The 21,986-nt window shown below is 35.3% G+C and overlaps 1 protein-coding gene across 1 annotated transcript in view; it reads left to right on the forward strand.

The window, feature by feature from the left end:
* Positions 1–6,939: 6,939 nt before the first annotated feature.
* Positions 6,940–21,986, forward strand: part of LOC138711937 (myo-inositol 2-dehydrogenase-like) — a 64,022-nt gene continuing 48,975 nt past the window's right edge. The window contains exons 1-2 of the mRNA XM_069843236.1: positions 6,940–7,176; positions 20,067–20,143. Coding sequence (XP_069699337.1) covers positions 7,094–7,176; positions 20,067–20,143 — 160 coding nt within the window. The 5' untranslated portion in view covers positions 6,940–7,093. The remainder of the gene's footprint in view (positions 7,177–20,066; positions 20,144–21,986) is intronic.

Genomic DNA, 21,986 nt, shown 5'->3' on the forward strand with positions numbered 1-21,986 from the left:
TCCTGCATATTTATACAATTCTGAATTTAGGTTATCTTCTCCAGGTGATTTACTATTTTTCGTCTTCTTTAATGCTTCTTGTAGTTCTTCTTTTGTAATGCATTGTTCATCTGGGTTTTTTGTGTCCCAGAATTTTGAATCAAAAGTAGGATTGTTCCATAAGTTTTTGTAAAAGTCTAGGAATGTTTCTATTTTGGGGCAAGGGTTTATCTTGGCGGATTCCTTTATGTCTCTGTTCATGTATTTTAAAATTTTATATGTATTGGGTTTCATTTTATAAATGTCAGTTTCTAAAAAAGATATAAACTCTTTCCATGATTGCCTGTGTCGTTTTCTAATTTCTCTGTTAGCTATCGCCCTTTTATGTTTATAATCTATTTCATCATTAACGGATTTTGTTTGAAGGTATTTTCTATAAGCTATATTTTTATTTTTTATGATCTCCTTAATTTCATCATCCCAAGATCTTAATTTTTTCTTTTGTGTGAAAGCCTTATATTTTCCGATGCTCTCCGTGGCTGCCTGTGATATTTGAGTTTTAATATTTTCCCATTCTTTGTGAATGTCTTCATCTTCAGGTATTTCTAACATTTTTTGTTCAAGTCTTTTTTGATAAAGCCAGCGTACGCTGTCGTCATGGATTAATCTAATTTTTTAACGCATTAATTCTTTTTTGGGGGAATTTATCTTTGTTAAATGTAGCCATCTTGGTGTATATCTCACTTTTGCTAATACAAGGTAATGATCTGATCCAATGTCACTTCCTCTGAAGACCTTGACATCTAAAAATAATTCGGATAATTTTCTATTTGCTATAAAATAATCTATGATAGATTTTGAGCCACGTGCTGACCATGTATACATATGAATATCTTTATGGTTGTAAAATGAATTCATGATTTTCATTTCATTGTATAATACAAAATCTCTTACTTTTTCTCCATTATTGTTTATGGTAGGTTCTCCAAATTTTCCTATGGTATTTTTTATTTCGATGTTGCCTATTCTACCGTTTAAATCTCCGGCTAATAATATGTAATTATTTTTATTTACTTTATTCAAAATTTCTTGCAACTGGGCATAAAACAATTCAGTTTCTTCAACTCTTCCTTCCTCTGGAGCATAAAGACTAAAGAAAGTTAGTTTGCCTCTTCCTATCTGGAGTTGTACTTCTAATATTCTTTCATTCCAGTATGTATAATTGTTTATTTTGTTTTTTATTGATTTATGAATCCAAATCATTACTCCGGCCTGTGCTCTTGTCTTCTTATTAACACCATTATATATGATTATGTAGTTTTTTGTTTCAGTTGTACCTTTTAGTTTCTTTTTTGTTTCTGTTATTGCTGCTATTTTAATCTGCTTTTTATTCAATATTTCATCTAGTTCTTCTTCTTTATGATTGATCCCTCTAACATTCCAAGTAGCGTATGTGAACATATTTTGTTTTTTCCAATTTCGTTTAACCGTTGACTTGCTCTGGGTTGTCATCAAATTATCTATCCTTATACTGCTTGTTTGAGGCTTGAAAGTAATGTAGTTTTCTCTAAGATAGGTTACTAGCCTTATCGTTAGGTAGTCCAGTAGTGGGGCTGCCACTTTTAGCCTCTGGACAGGCTTGTAATGCAGCATTTCCTCTGCATTTGATGAAACAGTTATACCGCTGTGACTCGGTCGCCATTTCCTCGTTGGTAGAAACAGGGTGGACCACGGGAAGATGAGGATGGCATTTGGATAGGAGAGGCTGTATGTTTCGCGTCACTATCCCTTCTTCACCCCTCAGACGCTAAATAACCTAAGATATTGATACAGCGTCGTAAAATAACCTACAAAACATCATCCTCGTCTTTCTCAGTAGGTCTATTGGTCCGTCAAACGTATATAACAGAAATTACTGTTGTGTTGCCACTTTGGAACACAATAGTAATTACAAAGTAGGTTGCAGGATCCAGAGTTGAGGAGCACAAACGGAGCTGAGCCATCAAGTTTTTATCACAGTGCATCACCGCAACATTATCTGAAGAAGCCCATTTTGTCTTAAACATTTTCTTAATTCTTCCACAAAACCGGACTCATGGCCCAACATAGACGGCCCGCCATCTGTTGCTACAAAACCAAGTTTTGGAAAGGAAGTTTAAATTTTGCCATTATTGTCATTATAGCATCAAAAATGTTTTCTCTACATGTGCGATTTTTGAGTGAAACAACATCGAGGAGACCATCGAAAACAATAAAATGAATGTCCACATCCCTTATAAATACGCTAGTTGTGCAGTAACTCTCCTATCAGTACTCTCGTCTAGGGCTAAAGGATAGGATATAAAATCCTTAACTTTATGTGACACTTGCGTTCCAAATTGTCGCTCATTTCATGTGTTCGTTGTGCAACAGTGTGCGAGACAAGCTTATAGATTTGAACGTGGGCATCAGTTCAGGACAGATTTCCTCCACTGCTGCTAATATAGGCTACAACCTCTAATAAATTCTCCCTCAGTGAATGGTTTTGACGAAGATGCAATACGTGTACATATCTTATAACTCGCACGAACTGCGGCTTTTGTAGCGTAAGATAAGGATTATTCTCAAATTTTGACTTATATCCGTCAATGGCTTTCTCTCGGGCGGTTCCTGATAATTTATCACGTCCGTAGGCTTCTGCATCCGAATGAGTACAATTTCGTTTAATATTATGTGTTACGCACTCTAGTTCCACAGAAGAAATCAAACACCGCGTTTTTCCATTATGTAATACATAGAAATACTGGTCTTCCTACTCGGGACTGAAATACACACTTACACGCCATCATAACTAAATGCCACTGCACCAGTGGCGGCTGATTGACTGAGGCAAGTGAGGCCCGGCCTGTCACTTGGCTTAACTGAAATCAAATTTTGTGTTTTTATATAATCTATTAGTTATTTGAATGAAGCATATATCGCTGTAGAAGCATTTGAAAACTTTGTGATGTATATAGACCTGTTTTGCAGTAAAATTTGTTCCTGAGGCCAGGATCGCTCGTGCCGGGTCTGGCTTGTGATGTATATAGACCTGTTTTGCAGTAAAATTTGTTCCTGAGGCCAGGATTGCTCGTGCTGGGTCTGGCTTGTATAGACCTGTTTTGCAGTAAAATTTGTTCCTGAGGCCATGATCGCTCGTGCCGGGTCTGGCTTATACGTTTCCAGTCTTTTCGCGGGCTTTGTGTTTGCGCTTGAAACGTTGTAGCTGAGGCACAATTCGTCAGGCCTCGTGGCATATCAGAAAACGTCTGGCTCAGATAAACCACACACCTCACTATTTTCTGCACTGTTCATCACATTATGACACTCACATTTATGTAGGCCTGGCACTTCTCCATGAGACATTAGGCCTATTAGCTGGTGTAACTTCATAATTATAACTTCAAATTTATTGCATGAAATCTAGATTAAGGTTTATACTACATATAGTGGGCACAATGTAACCATATTATTTACATGAATCTGAAATCTGATTAGTGATTACTTAAAACAACGCCTGTTATATAATAATAATAATAATAATAATAATAATAATAATAATAATAATAATAATAATAATAATAATAATAATAATAATAATAAACAATAACAATAATAATAATAATAATAATAATAATAATACTTACAAATGGCTTTTAAAGAACCCGAAGGTTCATTGGCGCTCTCACATAAGCCCGCCATCGGTCCCTATCCTGTGCAACATTAATCCATTCTCTATCACCCTATCCCACTTCCCTCAAATCCAGTTTAATATTATCTTCCCATCTACGTCTCGGCCTCCCCAAAGGTCTTTTTACCTGCGGTCTCCCAACTAACACCCTTTCTGCATTTGCTCATACGTGCTACGTGCCCTGCTCATCTCAAACGTCTGGATTTAATGTTCCTAATTATGTCAGGTGAAGAACACAATGCGTGCAGTTCCTCGTTGTGTACAGTAACTTCCTCCATTCTCCTGTAACTTCATCCCTCTTAGTCCCAAATATTTTCCTAAGAACCTTATTCTCAAATACCCTTAATCTCTGTGCCTCTCTCAAAGTGAGAGTCAAGTTTCACAACCATACAGAACAACCGGTAATATAACTGTTTTATAAATTCTAACTTTCAGATTTTTTGACAGCAGACTAGATGACAAAAGCTTCTCAGCCGAATAATAACAGGCATTTCCCATATTTATTCTGCGTTTAATTTCCTCCCAAGTGTCATTTATATTTGTTACTGTTGCTCCAAGATATTTGAATTTGTCACCTCTTCGAAGGATAAATCTCTAATTTTTATGTTTCCATTTCGTACAATATTCTGGTCACGAGACATAATCATATACTTTGTCTTTTCAGGATTTACTTCCAAACCTATCGCTTTACTTGCTTCCAGTAAAATTCCAGTGTTTTCCTTAATCGTTTGTGGATTTTCTTCTAACATATTCACGTCATCCGCATAGACAAGAAGCTGATGTAACCCGTTCCATTTCAAACCCTGTCTGTTATCCAGAACTTTCCTAATGGCATATTCTAGAGTAAAGTTAAAAAGTAAAGGTGATAGTGCATCTCCTTGCTTTAGCCCGCAGTGAATTGGAAAAGCATCAGATAGAAACTGGCCTATACGGACTCTGCTGTAAATTTCACTGAGACACATTTTAATTAATCGAACTAGTTTCTTGGGAATCCCAATAATAATAATAATAATAATAATAATAATAATAATAATAATAATAATAATAATAATAATAATTATTATTATTATTATTATTATTATTATTGTTATTTTTTGGATGTAGTTATTTATGCACCTAGCGGAATAACTGCATTATCATCGCTCGACTGTATTTTTTAATAACGAGTCATTAGCCGTGTTCTTCAATTATACTACAGCGATAATAATGCACATCTCACTAGTTGTATACAACATTTCATTTAAGATGTTTATTTTTAAAATACTTACTACTTACTTACTTACTCCTGGACGTTACGGTCCTCTGAGAACCTTAGTCTCTTTTATAACTGTAGCCCATTCTTTCCTACCTCAGCCTTCTTTCTCTACCTCTAAATTTTAAAACTTCTCAAATTTTCTATTTCATCAATCCATTTTGTTTTTGGTCGCCCTCTCTTCTTTTTTTTCTTTCTATTTTTCCATTAAAGCCCCCTTCATCAATTTGCCCTCATTCATCTTTACAAGTTTCCCACTCATTTCAGTCTCTTCTTCTTAATGTCCGCAACTAAATTCAAATCTTTACAGTATTTTCTTAATTCATAATTTGATCTTACTCTTCATGTTCCATATTGCATAACAGGTGCATATATTTTATGTAAAATCTTCCTGTCCCAGTTGTTCAATCTCAAAGCATCTCCTGGAGTAATAGTCCATGCTTCTTTTTATTTTAACTTTATTTTTTAAAACACAAATTTATAATATATTTTATTCGATTTAAAAAATACTGGAAATAAGCTAGCAAAACCTTCTCATTTATAATATTAACTATTTTCTTACCTTGAAATAATTTCAAATAACCTCAGAACAATACTAGCCTATACAAATTATATTACATAAGAGGAAATATACCACGCAACATATTGCGCACTGTATGCTTTGCACTAGCAGAATCAAGGATAAAATACGGAATTCAGGCTTGGAAAAATACATACAGTACTCATAAATCGTCTATTTAGAATACTCTAAAGAAATATTGTAAAATAATCATTGCGTACTCCAAATTCAGTCGAGACAAATATCAATACTGATCATGATCTACTGCAATACATTACCACCAAAAATAACTATATTATCATTGTAAATTATTTATTTTCAGAAGAATATAAAATTATATCTAGTCATGGACACAACACTCGCTATCAAAACAGATACATTTTACACGCAACAATAATAAACAATTGAAAAAAATGTCTACAATACGAAATTCTTTGGATTTTTAATCAAATTACAAACTTCGGAAATTTTAGAAATATGAACTTATTAAAGAAAAATCTGATATATTGGTTAAACACAATACTTATAAATTAAGAAACGTTTAGTAGTTACGTCATGTACTCATAATTAAATTTAAAAAATAGTGATATATATTATTGGTGTAAAACTTAAAAGCTTGTAAATTATATTGCATAACTGTGTTTAAACTTATAATAACTATATCTATATATATTCTCATGTATAATATTTGCTGTAAGGTTAAATTGTATTACATTGGATTTGTTCTCAAGTCAAGGTTAGCAAGACCACAAATTGTATTGTTTCATTCTTTATCCTTGGTGGGTTCCAAGTTTCATTACTTTGTTTAATTACATATATTTCAACATATCTTATTGTTTCCATGGATTTTCCTGTTATGTAAAGTGTTTTACCTATCATAATATATAAATAACTGTTGGCTAAATATACATGGTTATAGTGTAAGTGTAATAATGACACAAGCATTTTTTATTATACAAAATTAAACACATGTTAAAGTTTGTTAAAAATTTGAGGGCTGTGAAATAATTACGTTTCAAAGATTTTATAAGAATATTCATGAATATGTTCTATTATAACATAGTATAATATTAATAAATATACCGTAACATAATAATAATACACAACATTTAAAATACCGATAATGTAAATTGTAAAAAAATAATAATAATAATAACCCCCCTTCCCCCCCCCCCCCGCTTGACAAAATTCTACGTATGAGTTTGTTTGTGAGACTTTTGAATTCAACCCCATCAATCTGTCTTCAGGTTCGCCTAATTAACGAGAAAATAATGCACTCCTAACGACACACCGCTGAAGTGCAGCTACCGTTATGTAGTTAATGTTCGTCACCGAAAATAAAAATCTACTGAGAAGAAGAGCGTGCACATTTGCTATTGGCTGAACGAGCGAGCCAGTGATGTAGCAGCGCGCATCTGGAATGCTGCATCGATCGAATATTCCGGAACGTTTTCGTCTTCTGTTGTACTGAAGTTGCTATCATACGAGACCCGCTCTGTCGCTCTCCTTTACTATACACATTCGATCTGTTTTTTCATGTGTCAATTTTAGTGCGAAGCTATCAGTTTCTCTCAGACGTTTAGGAGTGTGAAATATGGCTACGTTGAAATTCAAGGAACCTTCGCCCTACACGCAGGAACGGCCTAAAGCACCGGCAACTGATTTCGTTTATTCCAGGTGAGATCGATATACAGGTGTAATTCACAAAGTACGTACAGCATGTCGCTACGAGTGTGGTCGTTGGCGCCTTATTTAGGACAGCTTCGATCGTTTTTGCTTGCCTCCCATCAATCTGTCGGACACCAAAGAGTACACTATTACAATCAAGTGAGATTGCAGAATATTGGGTTTGCCGTGAAAGACCTGCTCTTGGACAGAAAACTATGAATGAATTAATATAATCAAGTGAGAGTTATTTCATTTTTTAAATCCACTTACATTTTTATATTCAGTGTGATAACGTCCTTCAAAATTCTTAACGACGAGACGTTTCGGCTCCATCGACATTTCGGCGTCATTTGTAGTGACGTAAATTTCTCAGTATAGGCTACGTTCTTCAACTTTAGAAGTCAAGGAGTTTTTATTTATTTATTTATTTACTAAAACCTATTAAACAGACATTTTAGTATTTTTATTGGTTTATTTTACAACGCTTTATCAACTGCGATGGTTATATAATGTCTGAATGAAATGAAGGTGATAATGCCAACAAAATGAATACAGGGTCCACCGCCGAAAGTTTCCCAACATTTGCCTTTAGTAGGTTGAGGGAAAACTCCGTATAAAACCTCAACCAAATAACTTGCCCCAACCAGGATTTGAACCTGGGCCCGCTCGTTACTCCACCCTTTTAATATTACTGCCACTACTACTACTACTACTACTACTACTACTACTACTACTACTACTACTACTGACCGCTAACACGTCTAACCGTGAAACGAACGGGCCCGGCTTCAATTGAAGGTTCAGCATGTCCGCGCCACTGTACTGTAAACAAATTTTTCATAATTTTATCATTGTCACGACACATTTAACATCTTATTGCACTATATATGAGATGTTTATTATATTAACGCATTGATCACTGTACAAAACGCAGTTGAGGACCAAAATTAAAAATAATGAGCCGTGGTTCGAATGAGTCGGACATTCGTCCTCTTGATGGCATGCTTCTGGCTCCCGACTCGGTCCACCAGGGACGGCAACATTGTAAACAAAATAGATTAGGTGTGTAGTAGCCTGTTATGTGAGAGGTTAGATTTCGTTAGATTAGGTTTGTAGTAGTATCAGACAGGTTAAGTTTGGTTAGGTGTGTATTATGTGAGAGGTTAGGTTAGGTTAGATTAGGTGTGTAATATTGACTGAGAGGTTCACCACAGTTGGTGACACTGAAAGACTCATGACTTCCTTCCTTACATTACGTCACATTAAGGAAATATGGCGGTCTTCTTCATTCACGCACGACGAATTTTATATTATAGCCTATAAGTAAGGTACTTTTTTATGTATCTGGGGCGGGTTCGGTAGGCATAGAGCTCTTCTAGTGATCACATCATATTTCCACTAAGTTACTCCATACTATAAGTTCTAGCTACTTTCAAGATATTTCAAGAATGTTTTCTAGTGGTGCGTAGTACATAAAGAACCTTCACTCGCGTTCAAATCCTGGTTGGGGCAAGTTATATGATTGAGACTTTTTCCGGAGGTTTCCCTCTACCTATGAAGGGTAAATGTTGGGTAACTTTCGATTCTGGACCTTAGACTCATTTCACTGGTATTATTACCTTCATTTCATTCATACGTTAGATAATCATTGCAGTTGATAAAGCGTCGTAAAATAAACCAATAAAAACACTATAATGTTTTTTCCTACCCACTCCTTACATAGGTTTAAATACATAAATAAAATTATTATTATTATTATTATTATTATTATTATTATTATTATTATTATTATTATTAACATTTGAGAAACGCTATCATTGCCCGACAAAAGGGTCGTAAAATATACAATAATAAGATTGTCCATATCCGACCCGAGCTTGATGCGTGCCCATGAAGACAAGGAAACATGAAGATCCCTACGAAACACAACGTGACACGATGTGTAATCAGGTCCCCTCCATTTTTTTTTGTGTAGTCAGTTTGTCAAGAGTAATAGAGCAAGGACAATACAACTGTCTTTGATGCGTGCTTATGTACAATAAGGTTAAAAAAGAGTGTGCCGGCGACCATAGGCGGAGTTATAGGAGGGCATGGGGGGGGGGGCATTACTCCCCCAAACTTGTCTGAACTCTTTTTTTCTATTAACATTAGAAAATATTGAATTAAAAATATTTTTCTTGCTTCTGTTTATGATTAAGTTTCTGTGCTCAAATTGACGAATTAATGTCTTCAGATCATGTGTCTGGACTATAAATATTTATTTTAAATTTATTTCTATATCTCATTTGAGGAATGGAGGAACTGCAATGTTTCTTTTCTAATACCCTGTACTTCCTGTGTTAGAGATCTGCAGGATTTCAAGCCGCCACTTGGAGAAATATAAATAACATACTGCAGAGCAGTGCAGAAAATAGAAAAGTGATCCCGGTACAATGTGTAAATTTAAAGACGAGAGATTAAATAAAATAACTATAATTTACATTCATATGATATCTTCAGGAAGGCAAGCTTCAGATAAAAAAGTTTCTGTTAGCACTGTTACATAGTGTTATTGATGTATACATGTGTTCGTGTATGAGAAAGAAAAATATGGAAATTGTTTTAAGTTTTGCCCTATTATAATTTGTAGTAGACCTACAGTTCAAGCCCTTTACAACTAGGTCCGAAACATCGCGGATATGGATGTAACATTGTAAGAAATATGCTCCCCGAAAATATCTTTATTAAATGATCATTTTCCGATATACTATACCACGATCAAGCTACAACGGGGGGAGGAAGTAAATAATGTCCCCCATAACCTTGTTATATCGGGATTCTATGGTTTTGCTTTGCCTCCTTCCCCCCAAGGAAACTGTTTTCTCTCCGCCTATGCCGGCGACAAATTCTAAGTTCCAGAAACAGAACAGTGCGCATGTCCGTCTCCTTGAAGCTCCAGTTCACAAGATGACACAATTAAACCATGTAAATGTGCTATATTTTTTCTAAAATATGTTAGGCTATAAAATAGACTAAAGTAAAATAAAACGAAGGGTTGATTCTAGCTGCATCAGGGCCTCTGAAGAGTGAAATAGCAATAAAATTGATATAAATACTAAATCTATCAAAACGGGGTAGGCCCACATAACTTATCGAAACGAAGACGGAAGATAAAGCTACGTAATACGCCGGATTAAAGTGTGAGCTATTGTAGTATAGGTAGCTTAAGTATGGGTCTGAAGGAAATAGCATTGGTTGTAGTACGTTTTTAAGTTTTAAGTTTTTACATTACAAATTTACCATAATAAGTTTTTATAAATACCATTTACTCAAGTACAAAGTGGCGACATCGCCTAAAAGTCGATTGAATGTTTAGTAAATATCACAACCCGTCCCACAGTGTGCAATTTTCCCGGTCTAAATGGACAAAAATCAAATTTCGACTTGTTTAATTATGCATAGGTGAATATGAATTCGTATTCTTTAATATTTGAAAAATGTTGTGAGTAATAACTTTTACTGATTTATCAGCGGAAAATTATATTTACAAGGGTATAAACTTTGAGTTCTTCCTAACATTTCTAGCTCCAGTTCAGTCGTAGAGAGAGAGGCTTACTATGTGGGTGAAAAAGACCCAATTGTTAGTGATTTATTGTGTTCTGAAATATGGAATTTGTTCATATAGGTACGTCCTTACTAATGTAACTTCGATTATAATTTTATAAAGTATTTTCCTTCTTACAGTAGGGTTTAAATATTACAATTGAAAAACTTATCTTTTTAAAGTTCTCCAAATATAATGAGCATTTTAGTATAGCCGGTCACGTCCTGTTACAACAATTCTTTTACCATTTAACACAGCGTCATTTAGAGAGTTGAATCCTTGTTTTAAAGTTTGCGCGTTCTTGCGCATTTATCAGTAATTTTTTTTCAGTGGTGGGGCGTACGGTAACTATTCCATGTTTGGCTTAACAGCAGAAAAGAATCATTGACTAAGGACGTTTTTAATCACTTTGACAGTATTTTAGGTCTACAATATTATTCAAATGATATGGAATATCAGTTTAAAAATGCATTGGACACATTTGTATTTAACTTTAACAAATGCACAGTGAATCAGATCGCAAATCATTAGCTGGAAAAAATTAATAACTTCTCTGCAGTCTAAGGCATTGTTATGAAACTTTGTACATGACTTGCAGGTGGCACATATGATTTGTGTACAAACTCTGATTATGTTTGCACAGAAAAACTACCCCTTTATAGTGGGTGCATTTAGACAGAATTAATAACTTCTCTTCTATCTAAAGATTTTTATGGTACACTGTACGGAAGTTACAGGTAGCATATATTTTTTGTGCACAAACTATATTTACGGTTCCATAAGTGGAACTACTTCTTTTAGGGATGTATTTAAACAAAACTAATAAATTCTCTATCTAACAGATTTTTGTGAAACTATATACAGAAGCTTCAGGTGGAATATATTGTTTTCTCTACAAAATCTTATTATATTTTATAAGAGGAATTGTCTCTTTATAGTGGTGCATTTAGACAAAATTAACAACTTCTCTCCTATATAATATATTTTTATGCAACTTTGTACAACTACTAGGCCTACAGGTAGCATACAGATGTAATCAGAATTTGTACACAAAAATATATGCTACCTGTAACTCCTGTACAAAGTTTAATAAAATCTGTTATGTAGGAGAGAAGTTAATCTTGTGTAAATGCACCTCCTGTAAAGGGCTACTTCCTCTTTTGGAACTGTAAATATAGTTTATACACAAAAAATATATCCTACCTGTAACTTCCGTACAATTTTTCATAGAAATCTGTTAGATTGGAGAGAAGTTACTATTCTTGTCTAAAACCACCTCGTATAAAGGGATAGTTCCTCTTATACAATCGTAGTCAGAGTTTGTACACAAAGAATATCTGCTATCTATAAGGTCTGTACAAAGTTTCATAACAATCCGTTGGAATGCAGAGAAGTTATGAATTTTGTCCAGCTAGATTTGCGTTATTGCACACTGTGCGTTCCCCGGGCAACACAACCGTCTGTTAATAAAACCGTCTACATTTATAGCTTTTAAAAATAAATTTAACTACAACATCAAAACATGTTACCATTGTAAACATTAATTTAGTTCTTTTTGTTTTAATAATGGCAATACTGAAGTGATACTGTTTGCTATTCTTCAGTTCATATTGGAGTTCAGCTTTCTGTATGTTTTGTTTACCTAGCCTATATTCTTCACAGGGAGTGTTGACAACGTTTGAAAGCCAATTTTCATATATAATAAAACAATATTAGAAATAATAAAAAGTATAACTATATGTTATAATAATAGGCTATAATATAATATATTATATTGAAATTTCAGATTCTTCGTCAGTCATATGTCCGATACTTGCAGCCGTTTAGGTTCTTGAAGCCCCTTTTTGGACCAGTCATGTCATGATATTGCTAAAATTAATTAGGGCCTACATATCGAATTAAACCGTAAAATTTTGAGTGGAATCTAGAGAAGGATATTTCGTCTTTTTATTTTACTACATACTAAAATTATTTTACTTTGATGTGTGTTTTTAATATTAACTCCAGAAATAAATTGTATTTTCGTCCAAAAACACCCGTGACACCTACGAAAGTTTCACAACTCTCATAATATATGATCACTCACGTCTCACAAAAAATGTGTTATGATAAGAGAAGAGAATCCTATTACAATGAGACAGTCTTCATTCAGGGCAGCGATTATGTGGCATGATCTGGAACATATATTTTGTCAACAAATAAGTAAAAATAATATCATCATCATCATCATCATCATCATCATCATCATATTTTACGACACGGATTAAGTCAATATTGTACCCCGTTTCAAAGTGGTTTAATATTTGTCTGATCAAAGTTTTCTTGGTCGTCCTATGTTTCTCCTTTCAACTGGTTTGTAATGAAGCAGTTTATATGGTATTCTAGGTAATTCTATTCATTCTACGTGTTCTATCCATTTATTATTGTAGTTTTCTGTTTATTGAGATATTTAATTGTAATTTCCCCCGTGTAGCATGACTTTACTTAGGCCTATATAAATAATAAACCATACAATTATTAATTTCTGCGAAGTATAAGGATCTGGGACATTATTATTATTATTATTATTATTATTATTATTATTATTATTATTATTATTATTATTATTAAGATCCTATGGTGAACACCTGAAATTGACTATAAATTTTGTTTACTTACTTATATTTGATGTGCTTCTGATTTTCGAGAAAGCAAATAAACTATTAATTTTGTATACAGGTCAGGTCGTGCCTAATAATAGCCCACGAATGGGGCTGTAATATGTTTGCAAGACTTGCATAACCATAACAAATTCCACTAACACTTGTCATTAAAAATATAAAATGATACAATAAAAAAATCAACTCTGCCGGAAAACGAACTTACAACCTTTGATCCCGAAATCAGAAACCTTACTTCTTACGCTACAGCACATCTTATGACCTCAACATTCATTCACAGCATTACCCCGCTACGTCTCATTCCCCTGAGACTTTCTCTTGCTTGGAGTACAGTAGCTTATAAGGAAGAATTACTGAGGACGAAGGGATAGACAGAAGTCACTCCCTCAACCTCACTTTTTCCGAATCAGTGTGGCTGGAAACATGTATATCTCCAGAAATTGACCATTATTATTTTTGCAGCATCGCATTTTTTAAAGACTTCTTGCACTCTTCTGCTAAGACAACGAAATGATTATACAGTAGAACTTAGTTATAGCGACATTGTTTTGTGCGACACCTCGCCTATAACGTCAAATATTCTGTGGTCCCAACTAATTCCCCATAAGACATATGCTTTTCTACCTTTCTTAATACGACAAACGTATATGCGTCTACCTCGCATATAACGTCATTTTCAACCTCAGTTTGGAATACAATTTTCTAAGAACCAAAGTATTTTAAGAAATATTTTGCTGAAATCTGGCAAATCCTTTACTGTTCCCTTCAATCATAGACCTCTGGAACGCAGGCAGATGCCCCATCCCATTGTAACCTGCCCGAATTCATGCGGCATTAATAGTACCTGCATGCGGTCAGTTTCGACAGGAGGTTTTCACTAAGTGCACGCATTTTAATGCAGTATGGCCACTAAAAGAAGTGAGTGGCACTTTAGAAGCCATTAGAATTGTGAACATTTCTATGAAGCTTGAGGAGGGTGTATGAAGCTAGGAGAAGGAGCAGTGAAATTGCAACTGAAATAATGAACATAGAATTTAATTTAGAAAGTGTATATTGAGGAAGTAGAAGACAACAGAGTAAAATGACTGATTACTTCACTCCTCAGTAAATAAGTTTGGTGAGTAATGAACAAACTGTTTTAATACAGAATAACGTATTTATAATTGTACACGTATTTTATTGTGTTCATGGTATGCTTAAAAGTGTATACATAAATCTAAAATAAGCCTAATTATGTTTATTATTTTTCATTTTCCACCTTACTAGACTGATAATATGAATCTCGGTTACTACGACACTCGTTTATAACAACATAATTTTCAAGGTCCCTTGGATGTCGTTATAACCAAGTTCTACTGTATCTTCCTACTCTAGACTAGATTGTTGTGCAACAGTACAATAAAAAATAAAGAAAAGGAAAAATAAGAAAACTAATAAGTATGATAAAAACAAGTTAAGTGCAATAGTCTTGCATAATGGTCAAGGTATATCATTAATACTCGACTACTTTCCACTACTGACGTCATTCAGCATCAGTGCAATAATGAATTGTGATGAATTGACACGTACAGTAGAACCTCTATTATCCGTGGTAATGAAGGGGGTGGAGTGAACGGTTAATCGAAAAAATCGGATAATCCGTACCATAAAAGATTTTCATAAATTAAGTGCATAATACAGTTTCGTAATTTTCTCCGTGGTCTTTTGTTTTAATACGCTTGGTAGTGGATCAGAAGTTCACTAATTTAAGTCTGGTTTTCAACGACCAGTTTTTAATGGCCAAGGAAATTCCTTATGACGGCTGTCTGTGGAAAGATAGGAATAGTACAAGTCTCATATAGTAGAATTACATACTTTATATACTTTATATTTGTTTTTCATTAAATCGCGCACAATTGTAATTCCTATCTACATGAACCACAGTTTTTTCACAAACCACTATTACTTTTTCGTAGCACAACACGTTTTCTTTTGACACCTGTGGAAGACATTTTGCATAGAAGTTAGACGGCACGGCCACTCGAAGACTGTGTAAGGGTAAAGGTTTGTATAAAAAAAACTCTATAGAAAAAATTTGTCCTAATATAATGTAGAGTACTTCATATTTTTTCTGCAGAAAAAAAAAGAGTGCGAAAGAAAGACAGTCGGATAATTCACCAATCGATTAATAGGATGACGGAAAATCGGGGTTCTACTGTATATAGGATTTAGAGAAAGAGCCAACGGTTAGATTTAAAATAATATTAAGAATTTTCCCGAAAAAGAAAAACAAAGAATAACAAATCAGCATAGTAATCTAAGCCCACAGAATTAGAAGCCAGTAAGTACACCCTTTGATACGAAAAATGGTCGCTCTCCTCTAGCGTGAATTTATCAAAATATCGTTCAGGTTAACGCGCGATTCACACGGGGAAATATTAAGCATCGAAGTCCGAGGATGAAGTCAAGTCGTAGCAGCGACGTATGTGTGTCACGAAACGACATATTCCCTACGAAGGCTTTATGGCTTAGCGATAGAGCTCTTTCTTTCCGTTCCAAAGACCTGGCTTCGAATCTATGTAAAACGCACGCGTGTAAACACAGTGCAGACGGTGATTCCAGAGCTACCCCGAAGTGGGACAATCTCTGAACAGCGACCAATTTCTGTGTCAAAGGGTGTACAGCTGTCAAAAGAAAAAGTGGCCGCTCTCCTGGAACAAAGTTCCCTTCGGGTATCTTCGCTACAATTCGGAGACAGGCGATGTTACATGTTGTTGGACCACGTTGCCTGATATCTACAGTTATAATTGAAGTATTCTGTGTGTTATCGATAGCATAATGGTAGCGTTTAGGCCTCTTATTCATGAGGTCCTGCGTTCGACTACAACCACGTGCTTTTTATGTTCTTTTTTGTTCTGTATTTGAGAGAGACAAACTATACATAATGGCTCCTTTCTCTTTTACGATTATTTTAGTAATTAACATCAGGTTCATTAATATATTATGCCATGACTTTATCATTATAATATTGTGGCTGCAAATGGAAAGAAAAAAGATTTTATTCTCAATAAAAATATCTTTCGTGGCATAAACAAAACAAATTTACTGGCGTATGACTTGAGGCTTTCCCGGCGTTTGATGTAGAATAACTCTTCTCGGGTTCTCAGACAGGTGAGTTGGAGATTAGCTTCCAAGCTTTCGACGGCTAGCTCTGCCATCTTCTTCAGGGAAGCTAATCTCCAACTCACCTGGCTGAGAACCCGAGAAGAGTTATTCTAAATTTACTGGCGTCGGCCTTAAAACATTCAAACAATTAAGCGTTCAAAAAACAAAACAAAAAGCCACAATTCAATATTTAGTCTATCTTCCTCTTATCTCGATCATCTTGCAGTCGAGTGGGCATGGAATTGACTAGTCTTTGCAAATAGCGACTGTTTTTAGACACGATATTCCAGACATTCTGAACATACATACATAAGTGTTCTGTCCATGGGCAGGTCTTTCATTGCAAACCCAGCAATCTCCAATCTTTCCTATTTTCTGCCTTCCTCTTAGTCTCCGCATATGATCCACATATCCTAATGTCGTTTTTTTTATTTTCAACCAGAGACCCAACCACTTACTTTTTATCTTTCTAATCAGTTTCAGCATCATTCTTTCTTCACTCACTCTTTCAAACACAATTTTATTTCTTATTCTATCTGTCCACTTCACACGCACCGTTCTTCTCCACATCCACATTTCAAATGCTTCAATTCGTTTCTCTTCATTTCGTCGTAATGTCCATGTTCCTTCCCCATACAATGCCATACTCCACACAAAGCACTTCACTAGTCTCTTCCTTAGTTCTTTTTCCAGAGGTCCGCAGAAGATCCTTCTTCTTCTATTTAAAGCTTCCTTTGTTCATGTTTGCAGTTTTTCTTGGGAAGGATAGGCCTAAATGCGGTAATATCCCGTTGCTTTCCGCACACCACTATCTCTTTCGCATCTTATTAAATTCCAGGGGGCCCAAGCGTGGAGATGAGGAGAGTGGATTTGACTAATTGGGCCCTCCGGACTTCACCGAAAGTCACGGCAAGGGTTAAATATTAATTCTATCAGGATGTTTGACCCTATCAGAGATCGGGAAATCTCAATTAGCCCTTGCCCCCCGCATCCTGGACTAGCTTCTACGAATCATCAGAAAATCTTAGAGTGTGATTGGGCCAATTTTTCCGAAAATGTTTCCACACTTTTGCTCTCGTAGCTCAGCGGACGAACGTCGGAATTTAGATGTCAACGTCTCAGGTTCAATTCCTCGTTACTCCTTTTCATTTTATTGTGGTTCAAGATAGTATAATGTAATAATACAAAAAGAAAAACTAATAGCAGTATTATGCAACTGGATTTTTTCAAACCTAATATTAAATGTATGTTATTTATATCGCTAAAGAACGATTACAATATAAATAACTTGAATATTATTTATACAGTATCACTAAAGAACGATAACACAATATAAATGATAAATATCGGTTTGTTTAATTAATATAAGATATTATATAATACGTATTTAATTATCTAAATAAAATAACCTATTTTACAAAGAAAGATGTTTATTTGTGTTATAATAATTACCTACATAAAATACAGATTATTGATATTGCGAAAGAACAATAACAATACAAATAACTTGAATATTATTTTATAATGCTAATGAAGGAAAACAATATAAATGATAACTTGAATATTATTTATATCGCTAAAGGACGATAACAATATAAAAAACGTGAATATTATTCATATCGGAATTTCACAGATTTATTACAGATGTATTTAAGAAATTGCAGTGGCGTATACTGGTTAAAGGGTTTGGGCTACCGCTGACCCTATTATTACACAAAATATATCTAACAATTACTTTAATTTTAATTACTATGGTAAAACTAATAATACAAAATTATTACATTATGTTATATTATAAACTTTTTCTTTTGTAATTTCCTTGGGCTACCGCCGGTAGCCCGCAAAATACGCCCCTGAGAAATTGTAGAAGAATAGTAATTAGTAACAGTGTCCTATTTATTCTTCTTGGAGCCAAATTTGTAACTTTTAAAAGTGTGGTTACTATGTTGAAGTGTATGTGTTGCAACGGATGCTTGATTTGTTATGTATGTGAGTCAGTTATGGGATGCTTGATGTCGTCGCAATGTCGTAATTATAATTTGATTGTGTTTGTGTGACTATTGTGTATTAATTTATGATATATGGTACGGAAAGCTGCATATTTGTGTTATAGAAGTGTTACGTATGTGTGTTGTTAATGTTTTTGTATGTTTCAAATTGATAACTGATATTTGTTTTGCAATCGCAATGCCTAATTTACGGATTGTTTATGTTTTGTTTACATCGCGTAAGGTAATTTAATTTTCTTTTCCATCTCTCTTTATGCTTATCTTTTTTTGTGTATAAAACTATAGCCCTAACATACATATGTAAAATAGGGCTAACCCCCATTGGAGATACTGTAGCTACAATAGTAATAATTATTATTCATATCGTTATAAAACGATAACAGAATACAAATGATGACTTGAATTTTATTCATATCTCTAAAGAACGATAACAAAATATAAATAACGTGATATCCATCAAGAACGATAACTGGATATAAATGATAATTTGAATATCATTTACATCGCTAAAGAACGATTAAAAAATAAAATGAAAACTTGAAGAAGGCGCGAACCCAAAACCTTTGAATCATTAAACAAGCACTCTACCGCTGGTCTGCGAGGAGCAGTTATGGAACACTTTCATAGTTCCGGAACTGCTTGTACAAGCACATGCATCGTGTACCATCGCCGCGACCCGAAGTGGACTTTGAAAATATTCGCTGTTCACGAGTGCGGCCACTTTTTTTTTTGACAGCTGTACATTAATCTCCCCGCTAGCCTGCACAAGAGACCGGCATTTTCATTAGCAACATAACAAGTTGTTAAGAAGTGCACCTACGAGATACTAGGGATTAGGGATTAGGGGTTAGAGAACGGTGGCTAGGGGCTGGTTAGGGACGACCCTTCAACACGTCGGCCAGACTGAGGCCTTTTGTGCACCCCGAATTATGGGATAAATGAGGATGAGGTGTACCAGCCCACCGGCCGCATGAGACCCTTATCCAATGAGCCCCATACATCCTCCGTCCTAAGTTCATACCTTCAAGGTAACCAAGCAGCACAGGATCCATTCCGACGGCCCTTCCAAGATGCCGAAGCGCCCTTGGAAGTGCTCTTAAGGAATGAATCCTTGCAGAGATATATATCTGAGGAAGGCTTGGAACCCAGAGACTGTTTCGGAGAGGATGCCCCTCCTGCAAGGGAAGACATGCGTCATAACTTGAATATGCCTGTGGAATGGAACGAAATGATGAAGATGAATGATATGGCACGAAATCTAAATTCTTTTTCTGCAGGAAAGAGGAGGGGAAGTAACTATGAAAAACCACAGTCAGGTTGGTCGCCCCAGGGATTTGAACCGCTGACCTCCCGAATGCTAGTCCCGTGCGGAACGCATGAGCCAGCTCTCTCGGCACGGGATAGTAGGCTTAAATGTACTAGTACAAAATATATTAAAATTCATCCAACAAACAAAGTATAAAATGTGAGATAAATTTGTGATTTGAATTTTGTTTCTTTCAGATTTTTGAAAGATGTGGCGCTTGTGTCTTCACAACTTGAAGTCATCACTCTGGCCTTATTCGGAGTGGGCCGTGCAGGTATTATTATTATTATTATTATTATTATTATTATTATTATTATTATTATTATTATTATTATTACTGGATCCGAGGTTCGCGGGTTCAAGCCCGGCCGATGGCAATAAAAATCAGTAGCATGGTTTTATTTGGAAGGGAAATAAAACTGGGGCACACAAAAGGCCCTGTCACTGAATCTGGGCAAAATTTGCCGTCTATTTCATTGTTACGTCCAAATTTAGTTCGCCAGAGACTATCCAGAGAGCACCACAGGAGGTGGAATTGCATTACACTCGTAATGAATGACAATGAATGATAGTGATAATTGTGGTGGTGGTGGTGGTGGTGGTGATGATGATGATGATTCAGAATTGTTGGGATGTAACAGAGGAACCTGAGTACCCGGTGAGAACTCCTGTGTTGCCTGGACCAACACAAGTTATAAATTCAGGGTAGAGCGGGCCCATAACATAACGTGACACAACACGATACAACACAACATACGATATAACATAACACACCCCAACGCAATGCACAGTAACGTAGTGCAACGTAACAACATAACATAATACAATGTAACAAACAAGCTGCGCTCAGGCGTTGGCTCGATTCCCGCCCGTTGTATTTTCCCCCCCGAGGTTTTTCCCAACTGTAAGGCGAATGTTAGGTAATCATTAAAGCTGGAACATTTGCTACCGTGGACGCGAAGTTGCCTGCGCATCTACCATACACTGTAACTGACTGTGAGCTCTGCTTAGCACTAAGAGGTAAATGAACGCAGGTTTTAGTAGTAGCAGTAGCAGTAGTAGTTATTTAACCTGGTAGAGATAAGATCATTAGGCCTTCTCTTCCCCTCTACCAGGAGATTACAACTACAATATGAAGAATAGAATTACAATTAATATTAAATGTACAATTCTAATCACAATAAAAATCAACGTACGAAATGATTACCAGATTAATAAAGGCTAGACAATTTATTGTAGAAGTTAAGAACAAAGAAAGATTTTTTTTTACTGAAGTACAAATTAAACCTAGAATAATAAAATTATAGGGTTGTTTAGTCAACTGTCCGAAGACAGGTCTGGACCCCTCACAAGTGACACCAAGAAGACACCACTTATGAGGCAACTAGGCCAGGAGATAACGGGGTAGGGTGGCCAGTTCCTTTCCCCCTCCATTGCATACATCGCTGACTAGCTATATATTACACTAATCATAGGGTAAAAGTTGGTAATACTGTGATACGAGTATAATATTGTGATAGTTTTTCTTGAGAATTTATTATAATTTTACTGAGTCAGAGGAGGACCGGTTTTGTGCAGCAACTTGTCCACAAACATTCCCTTAATACGTTGACGCAAAAAAAACCGATCTTCCTCTCGCTCAGTAAAATTGTAATAAATTCTCAAAAAGAACTATCACAATATTGTATCACAGTATTACCAACCTTTATCCTATTGTGACGAAATTACCGGATATTGAAATAGTAGAAGTATTTACGAGAATCCATGTCTGAACGAGACTCAATTGCTGACCAAGTGCCTAGTAGTTTGTGTCTGAATTAAATTATTTTCTTTTGGCAGTCCCAGATTCTAGCAGGTAGCGAATTCAAAAGTCGTGGCAGGGCTATTGTGAAGGAGGATGAGTATGACGAGGTGTGATGAGATGGTATTGTTATTATTGTTTCATGGCGAGAGTGTGTGTTCAGATTATGGTGGAAAGAAAGGTAAATGATAGAGATGGGATAAACGGTTCTTTTTAAGAAACAGTTTCAACAAAACTACAGTATATTGGTCTGAGGTGACAACACTATTTCCTGAACATTATTACAGTACAGTAGTTTTGTTAATTCGGCCACAGA

This window comes from Periplaneta americana, chromosome 13 (genome assembly GCF_040183065.1).
Source record: "Periplaneta americana isolate PAMFEO1 chromosome 13, P.americana_PAMFEO1_priV1, whole genome shotgun sequence".
NCBI lineage: Eukaryota > Metazoa > Arthropoda > Insecta > Blattodea > Blattidae > Periplaneta > Periplaneta americana.